Genomic DNA, 10714 nt, shown 5'->3' with positions numbered 1-10714 from the left:
TTCCAGTGAGTCAGTTCTTTGCATCAAGTGGCTGGAGTATTGGAACTTCAGCATCAGTCCTTCCAATGAATATTCAGTACTGATTTCCTTTAGGATGGACTGGTTGGATCTCCTTATAGTTGAAGGGACTCTCGAGAGTCTTCTCCAACACCACAGTTCAAAAGCATCAATTCTTTGGTGCTCAGCTTTCTTTATGGTCCAACTCTCATGTCCATAAATAACTACTAGAAAAACCATAGCTTTGACTAGATGGGACCTTTGTCGGCTGACAAAGGAAAGACTTAATGATTCCCAATTCTGACATGGTCTACCAGCCAGTGCTAAATCTTAAGATATCCACTAGACTACGAGTATGCCTCCCAATTAGTTCCTTCCTTTGTTCTCCAGGGGCCCCAGATAATCCACGTGGATTAAATGAAGGAAAATCACCTCCTCCCTCTAAAACCTCCAACTAGCTCCCTAGGGCTGTTATTATTCCTTTTCATTTTCCTGAATCCATCCCCAGAGCCACATCTTAGACAGATTAGTGCTCAGGTGACCATTGCAGTTCCTCCCTGATTGGCCTCTGGGATCTTCCCTCAGCAACTGACTGATCCCAGTAAAACCCCAGCAGATTCTTTCATGCCCATCACCCCCTAAAGGTAGAGTGCAAACTGTGGAGTGTTACACCCAAGGTCCTTGAGGAGTTGAACTGTGCCTCCAGGCTCTTTTCATGACAAGTACCCCATGTGAGGAACTTCTTGCCCCAGGCAAACTGAACAAGCAGCAGCAGATCCCTGGACTGGGCATGCATGGACCTGCCTTTTATCAGTCGTCTTCTGCATAGAATGCCCGTCTCCTTTACCTCCTTGTCTTCATGGAGAAAATCAACATATCATTGAAGACATCCCCAACTTCTCTACAACTATTATTGTTTCAAACTATGTCTTGCTATGCCTGAGAGTAGCTGCCATTGTATTCATAATGGTTTTCTCCCTTCAGATTTCATTTTCTGGTATTCTCCCTGGTCTTCTTTTATTCTCTGGCCATGCCAAGTCTCAGAGCCTTCCTCTGGCTCTTCCCTTTGCCTAGAGATCCCTTCCCTGTCCCCATTCATGTTCTTCACAGGACATGCCACATTCATCATTCAAGCCTTAGCTCAAGTGTCATCTCCGCAGAAAGGCAGTCCCTACTGTCCAAGATCAAAGTAGCCTTCTCCAACATTATCATCCTACTTGCATGTGTTACTGTTAGAAATGAACTTATCTTCATGTTTATTGATTCTCTCCCCAGATCTCCTACTCTTTGCTAGAACTTACTTCTCTGCCTAAGATATAGCAACCTTGTCTCTACATTCATTCATGTAGCCCTAGTGCCTACAACAGTGCCTGACACACAGTAGGTCTTAATAATTTTAAATTAGCACATGTAGGTTTTACACCTGTAAAAATGGCATAAATAGAATTATTTTATGAGTATAGATTTCCTGGTGAGTGGAAATAAAAAAGTAGGCATCCTAATTAACCTTGCCTTCTTCCTGCCTCTCTAGCAACTATACCCTGAGTCATTATTTGAATGTTTTTACCTTTTGTCTTTCACAACTCTCTTTGCATGTCAAGAATGCATTAAGGCAGAAGTATTGCAAGATCTTTTAGAGTGTAGACACGGGAGCCAAACCATCTAAGGTTATGTCTCAGTTCTATCTGTGTATAATCCTGAGTAAGTAATTCAGTTTTTTTATGCTTTAGTTTTCACATCTATGAAATGATGCCTGCCTCATGAGGTTGTTGGGATGATTACAAGAATTTATGCAAAACAGAGTGTATGGCCATAGCAAGTACACATGTTAATTGTTAATATTAGTATTTTTCTATCATGTGGAGGCAGGACACAATTTAAAAATCCAAATAAAAGCAGTATCTGTGGGAGATTAATGTGATGGTGAAAGTGTCTGACAGAGAAATGAGAGCAGCAGAACTTTTGCTTTCAGAAATTCAGAACAATATATTTTATAACATTACATTTAGATGTTTGTGATACATACACATATATAGGAAATCTGAAAGTTATTTAGAGTACTTACATGATTTTGTGTTGAATGGTATAAATTTTATTTTAAAATAGTTTAACAAAATTCATCTTGATTATTATTTTAAAATGAAATCCATTATATCAAAATTGCAAGCATTTAAAAAATTATAAAGGTCATGATTCAAGTCAACAATTCTGTTTTTTGAGATTTGATGGAGAAACATAATTTCATTTGTCTATGAAAAATTTACTCTGTTCCCTTCTTGCTTTTTCAAGGCTTTCAAAAGTGATCATTCCTTTTGGCAGCTGCAACTTACTCTTTTCTGTTTCCAGTATGTTCTCGGCTTCATCTTAAATAAAGTACAGAAATGTATAAGATGACAAAGGGGTAATCAGCATTTTGTGAGAAGATCTACTTGCTGTATTCCAGTGACATGCTGTAACACTGTATGGAGGCATGCCCCCAGATCTCACTGTTAAATATCTTACCTACTGTCCCTGGAAGAACTGACCTCCCAAAGGAAATACAATAATGAATACATCAGATACATAAAGATACATCGGATTCCAGAAACTTTATTTGACATAGGACAGCAGTTTTAAATGTAGAAGAGAAACAATACCAAGTAATATTGTTTGTTCCTTGAAGGAAAGTCAGGATAATAAGTTTGAGTTGTGTCAGGAGGGGTTTAGGGTGGAGAAATCACGTATAGTTCTTACTGCCCCTTCTTATAAGTGACATGAGAAAAAATAAAGTTTACTAAAATCTCTAATTTTTCAAGAAAGCTAATCTTTGACTTGAAACGACTTATAAATATCCCAAATAAATGCACACACACACACATATATACATTTTTATAAACAAGTCCTCTTCTAAATAATAGCTTATAATTTCTTGGGCCCAGTGACTTTTGCCAACTTTTATTCTTTAAGACTAATTAGCAATATTTGAAAAATTATATATTGTTGACATTCCATATACTTTCCTTGAGAATAAAGGCAATTGTTTTCTTTAAGTAGTCCTCTTTTAACACTCAATTAATTTATAATCCAAACCCAACAGGGCAGGCTACAATCTGTAAATTATCACAGCATTTCAACTATCTGCAAACATGTTTTTTCCCCCCTCAGTCTTAAATAGTAAATAATAATAATAATAAAATTGTATGTAATTCTGCAGGCTATTGATGACAGGCTAGATGTTTCCATGTGAGAGTATCTTCCACATGACAGATTCTTAGTATGTGTTAACAGAATGGCTGATAATAAATTCAATTAAACAGGAAGTGTATATCTTGGAGTGATCACTAGTTAACAGGGCTATATGTTATAGTCTATATATTTTTTTTAATGGTAAATTTCTTAGTGGGTTGTAAATTTTTTTTAAACAAGAAATTTCCATTTCCACAACATATCTTGGAAGTTAAATTTTTATACTCTATAGATTCTATAGATTCTATTGGGCCTGTAATAAAAGCATTTCCAAAATACATAAGCAAAATGTTCCTAGAAAATAAATTTGCCCTTCATTAGGAATATCTTCAAGTGAATGCTCTATAACAGAGTTCAGATTTCTTAATACTACATATTAATTTGTATGAGGCACTGAGAATTCTAATGTGCATATAAACAATGAAACACAGTTGAGCTCAGATTAAAGAATTCTTAAGCTACATGAAACTGAACAGGTTACTGAAATGAATTCTAACATAAGTAAATCAATTTGTACAGTTAGTTTTCAGCTGAAAATAGAATTATACTCCAAAAGTTAATTTGTAGATCAGTGTTTTAGAACTCAGAATACATTTTCCACAGTGATATATGCTGTAAATTTCTAAGCAACCCACAAGACTGCTTAGCCCATATAGCTGAACTGTGATACTAATAACGTCTGACCCCAGAAGACATTTTAACCTAGTATCTTTGTGAAAAATGTACTTCTGTTTTCAAATGGGGATTTTAACATAAAATTTTTGACAAAAACCTAAACCATCACATTTTACTAGAAGGATATATATGTATATATATATCTGTATTGTATTATCTATGTATTTTAAGAAGCATCTTGTCAAACTTGATAAAAATAGTAAATGTCTTGATACTACTGTTAATATTTGATAGTTTACTATAAAAATTATTAAAATTTTAGTAAAAATTAAGTTTTTAAAATTAAGTAAACTTTAAAAATTCTAGATTACTTGTAAAATGATTTAAGATATTTTGAAAATTAAAGTGTTCATTAAGCCCAGAGTAAGTAAGTTATGACTTTTTTTCCTGGCAAATTGAGGATTAAGCTGCATATATTCTAAATGAGAAGCCTATATATTCTAAATTAAAACATTTCAGCAAATCAAAAAATAAATTTTATTTTTAATTGGAGGATAACTGCTTTACAATATTGTTTTGGGTTCTGCTATAGAGCAACATGAATCAGCCATAAGTGTACTTATGGCTCTCTCTCTCTTGAACCTTCCCCGTCAACCCTCCACCTCATCCCACCCCCACCCCTCTAGGTTGACACAGTACCACATTTAGCTCCCTGTGTTATACAACAACATCTCATTAGCTATCTCATTTACATATGGTAATGTATATGTTTCAGTGCTACTCTCTCAGTACATCTCACTCTCTCCTTTCCCTGCTATGTCCTGAGTCTGTTCCCTATGTCTGTATCTCTATTCCTGCCCTGCAAATAGGTTCATTAGTATCATTTTTCTAGATTCCATATATATGCATTAATACATGACACTTGTTTTTCTTTTTGACTGACTTCAGTCTGTATAGCAGGCTCTAGGTTCATCCACCTCACTAGAACTGCCTCAAAAGTGTTCCCTTTTATGGCTGAGGAGTATTGCATTGTATATATGTACCACAACTTCTTTATCCATTAATCTGTTGATGTATATCTAGGTTGTTTTCATGTCCAGCTATTGTAAATAGTGCTGCAATGAACACTGGGGTCTATGTGTCTTTTTCAGTTATGGTTTTCTCATGGTTATATGCCCAGTAGTGGGATTGCTGGGTCATATGGTAGTTTTATTTCTAGTGTTTTGTTTTTTTTTTTAAGGAATCTCCATACTGTTCTCCATACTGGTGTTATCAATTTACATTCCCACCAACAGAGCAAGAGGATCCCCCTTTCTCCACACCCTTTCTAGCATTTATTGTTTGTAGATTTTTTGATGATGGCCATTCTGACTGGTGTGAGGTGATACTTCAGTGTAGTTTTGATTTGCATTTCTCTAATAATGGGCATTGTTGAGCACCTTTTCATGAGTTTGTTGGCCATCTGTATGTCTTCTTTGGATAAATGTCTGTTTAGGTCTTCCTACCAGTTTTTGATTGGGTTGTTTGTCTTTCTGGTATTGAGTTGCATGAGCTGCTTATATATTTTGGAGATTATTCCTTTATCAGTTGTTTCTTTTGCAATTATTGTCTCCGTCAAATGGGAATTTTAAAGAACATATAATCCCTCTATCTCCCTAAGTCTGTGAATGAAATGTTTTACTCCCTATGTCCAATACCTACAGAAGAATCTGCACCTTCTCCTTTCCCATACCATATCAGTCCCTACAGAGCCTCAGGGATAGTCATGAGCCTACAGCTCAGGAGAGAACAGGATGTCAAAAATGAAGGCTTGGGAAACACTGTTTCCAGTATGCTCTGGGCTGAAGGCTTCAGGAGTAGGGAAATAGTTATCCTCATGAGTGGTATGTGGTAGTGGGAATCAAAGACATGGATATCCTGAACTAATGGGAAACCCTGTCTTTCTGGGTCGGGAATGGCATCTGTGTCAGCAGTGCTATTTTCTAGGGCAGTGAGAGCCAGAGTTCAGTGTGAAGGCAGCACGGTACTGGTGAATATTTAACAACAAGCTTCCCCAAACAACAAAAAATGTGTATATGCTTATTATGTACATAGCTTATTATAAACTTTGCTTATATAAAATATGTGTAGCACATAATTTATAAATAATAACACATACAATACTCTTTATCATGAATTCCATATAGCAAATTGATCCTTAAAGAATGTTTTCATTGATTTTTGCTGAACTCTTTTACCCATAGCTCACCTATAACAGTTGATGAAAGAGTATAATTCAACATGAATGATGGTTGCTGTTTTTATTTTTGTTAATAAGTAGGACAAAACTGAAACAAAGACAAATGTTGGAGCTTACTTGTTTGAGAATGCTGTGAACTTTGTTGAATCAGATAATAGTTTTAAAATATTAGAACGCTTCCCAAATTTTTTAATGTTATTCACAATATGATGGCTTTATAGTACACTTTTAAGACTAATATACTTTATTAACATTTTCTTCATCATTTTTTTAAGTCTAGACCATGGGTTGGCAAACTTTCTTAAAAGGCCAGATAGGAAACATTTTAGACTTGTGGGCACTTTCATATCTGTTTCAGTGAGTCGTCTCTGACATGGAAATGGAAAAGTAGAAATGAATGGGCATGTCTGTGTTCCAATAAAACTTTATTTTCAAAAATAGGTGGCCAGCCTGTAGACCACAGTTTATCAACCCCTGATCTAGACAATCAACAAAATAGTAAGTCAAGCCTTAATTTGGGATTTGCACATTTCCCTGGTGTAAATACTCTCACCATGACCAACTTTAAGCTGACATGCCAGTGGGATGTCATGGAAGTCAGAGTTGCATCTGTATTTTATTGTGTCTATATGCTGTATCTGCATTTCCACCATACAGATATAATAGATATACATAACCCGAAGAGATATACATAACTTAAGAGTACAGATAATAGTAAAATTAGAGACTGATAAGCTCTGAGTATGTATTAATGTTTCTTATATAATTCAAACTATTTATTTCTGTAATTTATTGAATTGTAAGTTTATATACTTTAATTTTTTAAAATTTGAGTATAGTTGATTTATAATGTTGTGTTAGTTTATATCATTTAATTTTTAATAATGACTGTATTTAACAAACAGCTTACAAAATTACTAAACATTTGACGGTTGGCTCTTGTGAGCTGTTTGAGGTGACTTCAGCATATTGCTATGTAAGAGGGGGCAGAAATATTGGTCAATGGTAGCTCAGGGAGAGTTGGGAGGACTGGATCCTTGAACCGAAAAATGAATCAGAAATTGAGACTCTGGTTTATCAAAGACTTACCTTTCATTCTGTGTATAAGGTTTCCATAGCCCATGTCATACTGGTAGGCAAGGACAAAGCCTAATGGAACCATAGGAAAGATGAGGACGGGCTTCTTCCTTTTAATTGCTCTGATTCAAGAACAAAAAAGAATTAATATAAAAGAAAAACCTGTAAATACATATGTCTGTACTCAATGAAAAAAAAAGTTACCCACTTTTTGGAAGAATATCCTACATTTCAGAAGGTACTTAATTCTCTATGGAGATAGGATTTCCTTATTCATAATTCCTCAGCAGATTCTGCAGTTCTCTGGTAGGGTGTATGGGCCTATGAGTTGTTCATCTTTATTTGATGTTGAGGCTCAGATTACTCATTTGAAAAATATGTAAGTATTGATATTTATCCCTTAGGGACTGTGGAGATGAATTTGTAGAGACCTTCTAGCTTGGCATAAAGTCAATCCTCTCCCTTACTTACATTGTAAAATGGAGAAAGGTGCAGGAGAAATCTAAGAAACTAAAGGCAGAATTAACTATTACTGTCCTTGTTCTACAGAGTTACCCCCAAGCACTAAGCTATAAGAGTTACTTTGTTGACATATATGTGTACTATTTAGGTCAAAGTCCTATTTGGCCAACTTAATAATATGATCATGGCAAAGACAAAAAGAAATGGAAGAAAATTTAAAAATAAATAGCAAACATACCCAGCTGTTAAAGAGATGGCTGCAATGCCAAAAAAACTTCCAAAATATTTGAGGAATTCCCGAGACCAAGCAATCTGCATAGCCATTTGTCTTTCCCTCATTTCATTCTGCATTATTAGCTGCCTTTCCAGCTGAACAAAATAAAAGACAAAAGTATGGTTACACATATTTGAATCTGAGCACAGAGTTAGTAATCTGCTTTTCCAGTGCATTTTCTTTCTTAAAATTTATGTTATTTATATATTATATAATTTATAATTATAAATAATTTTATAACAACAGTCCATTTTTATATTTATCAAAGAGGGAAGAAAAAAAATGGTTTGGCATTATTTATATCAATTCAGTTCAGTCGCTCAGTTGTGTCCAACTCTTTGCAACCCTATGGACTGCAGCATGCCAGGCTTCCCTGTCCATTACCAACTCCCTGAGCTTGCTCAAACTCATGTCCATAGAGTCGGTGATGCCATCAAACCATCTCATCCTCTGTCGTCCCCTTCTCCTCCTGCCTTCAATCTTTCCCAGCATCAGGATCTTTTCCAATGAGTCAGTTCTTCGCATGAGGTGGCCAGAGTATTGCAGTTTCAGCTTCAGCATCAGTCCTTCCAACGAACACCCAGGACTAATCTCCTTTAGGATGGACTGGCTGGATCTCCTTGCTGTCCAAGGGACTCTCAAGAGTCTTCTCCAACACCACAGTTCAAAAGCATCAATTCTTTGGTGCTCAGCTTTCTTTATAGTCCAACTCTCACATCCATACATGACTAATGGAAAAACCATAGCTTCGACTAGATGGACTTTTGTTGGCAAAGTAATGTCTCTGCTTTTTAATATGCTGTCGAGGTTGGTCATAGCTTTTCTTCCAAGGAGCAAGCGTCTTTTAATTTCATGGCTGCAGTCACCATCTGCAGTAATTTTGGTGCCCAAGAAAATAAAATCTCTCACTGTTTTCATTGTTTCGCCATCTATTTGCCATGAAATAATGGGGCCAGAGGCCATGATCTTGGTTTTCTGACTGTTGAGTTTTAAGCCAACTTTTTCACACTCCTCTTTCACTTTCATCAAGAGGCTCTTTAGTTCTTCGCTTTCTGCCATGTGTGGTGTCATCTGCATATCTAAGGTTAATGATATTTTTCCCGGCAATCTTGATTCCAGCTTGTGCTTCATCCAGCCCAGCATGTCACATGATGCACTCTGCATATAAGTTAAATAAGTAGGGTGACCATATACAGCCTGACGTACTCCTTTCCCGATTTGGAACCAGTCTGTTTTTCCATGTGTGGTTCTAACTGTTGCTTCTTGACCTGCATACAGATTTCTCAGGAAGCAGGTCAGGTGGTATCTGGTATTCAGATAACCATGATTACTTATATATTCCTTATCATAAATAATTACTTTTAAGCTTTATATTCCATCAGTTCAGTTCAGTTCAGTCGCTCATACATTTTCTATTTTCTTACTAAAACACACCATGAAAATTTTCCTTGCAGTGTCAGGAAGTGAGGAAGATAACTGCTTTTTTCTCTTTAAATTTTTCCAATTTCTCTTCAAGCATTCCTCTCCCTAATACTCATATCACCCTCCTTGAGTATTAGATCTTATTTGCCCTAAGGAGGTGCAGTATATACCACAGAAAATTTTTTGTTAAAAATGTGGGTTGAGCATTGTTCTATTTTAAAACAATGCTCAAATGTTAGCTCATCAGTTTTGCAAAGTATTTTGGGAGCTCAGCTTGGATGGCTGTTAATCTGGAAATTCTCTCATTAAGAAAAAAAAATACATTTTACAGCAGCTAAAATCAGAATCCAGTTAACACTGGAAGGTTAATCTAGTGTATAAAAATTGTTAATGGGAAGAATTCATGGTGCAATCATTTCCAATTCTAATTGAAATTTTAGACAAGCATTTAAATTAGAAATTGATTCTTTAAACTTGATTTTAAAATGAAAACAAAAGCAGATTGTAGGAAGAATTCATTATTTAGTTATCCACTTCTGGGAAAAGATACTTCTGATATTTGTGTACACATGCAATTTAAAAATAAAATATTTCACTATTATAAGAAAATAATGGTTAATTCCTGAATTTGAAAAAAATACTATTTTTGCATGTTTTCCTGTTCTAATTTGTATGGATCTAAGAGTTCTGCAGAAAAGTGAGCCTGACCCAGTCATGACCAATAAATCTTAGATTTGCTGCTGTTTACCCCTCTAGTGGGCAGTCATTTCTTTTCAAAGACAATGCTAAATAAAAACCTAAACTGAATAGCTGCAGATAGGGAGAGAAAGGTCAACTGAGAAACAAACATAAGTGTAATTAGAGTTTTATGTTATAAGATTTTTTTGTGCTATTTCACAAAAGCATTTTCACACAGGCTTTTTGTAAACATAAATTTTTTTAGTTATTTCTTTAAAAATATTTTTATAGTTGATTGACAATGTTGTATTAGTCTCAGATGTACAGCAAAGTGATTCAAAGTGATTCAGTTATATATATGTATATATACACACACATTATCAGATTCTTTTCCCATTTAGATTATTACAGACTATTAAGTTTCCTATACTATAGAATAGGTCCTTGTTGATTATCTGTTTTATATATAGTAGTGTATATAGGGTAATCTCAAACTCCTAATTTATCCCTCTCCCCTACTTTCCCCTGTGGTAACCATAAGTTTATTTTCTTAGTCTGTGGGTCTGTTTCTATTTTGTAAATGAATTTGTCTCATTTTTTTTTTTAGATCCCACATATAATTGACATCATGATATTTTTTTTTCTCTATGTGACTTACTACTCTGTGTCCATCCATGTTGCTGTGAATGGCATTATTTCATTCTTTAGTGTGGCTAAGTAATATT

General features: G+C 35.1%; 1 protein-coding gene across 2 annotated transcripts in view; it reads right to left on the bottom strand.

The window, feature by feature from the left end:
- Positions 1 to 1972: 1972 nt before the first annotated feature.
- The window catches only part of PLGRKT (plasminogen receptor with a C-terminal lysine), a 53063-nt gene continuing 44321 nt past the window's right edge, over positions 1973 to 10714 (bottom strand). For both annotated transcript variants that reach the window (XM_055428272.2, XM_055428273.2), the window contains 3 exons: positions 7854 to 7984; positions 7166 to 7275; positions 1973 to 2360 (listed from right to left, as the gene is read on the bottom strand). In XM_055428272.2, the coding sequence (XP_055284247.1) occupies positions 2239 to 2360; positions 7166 to 7275; positions 7854 to 7984 (363 nt within the window). In that variant the 3' untranslated portion in view covers positions 1973 to 2238. The remainder of the gene's footprint in view (positions 2361 to 7165; positions 7276 to 7853; positions 7985 to 10714) is intronic.

The sequence above is a fragment of the Moschus berezovskii genome, chromosome 7 (genome assembly GCF_049115385.1).
Source record: "Moschus berezovskii isolate FMDL1 chromosome 7, NW_MosBer_1.0, whole genome shotgun sequence".
NCBI classification, from domain to species: Eukaryota; Metazoa; Chordata; class Mammalia; order Artiodactyla; family Moschidae; genus Moschus; species Moschus berezovskii.
The sequence above is the reverse complement of the archived record's forward strand: the minus strand, read 5'-3'. Positions and strand labels throughout refer to the sequence as shown.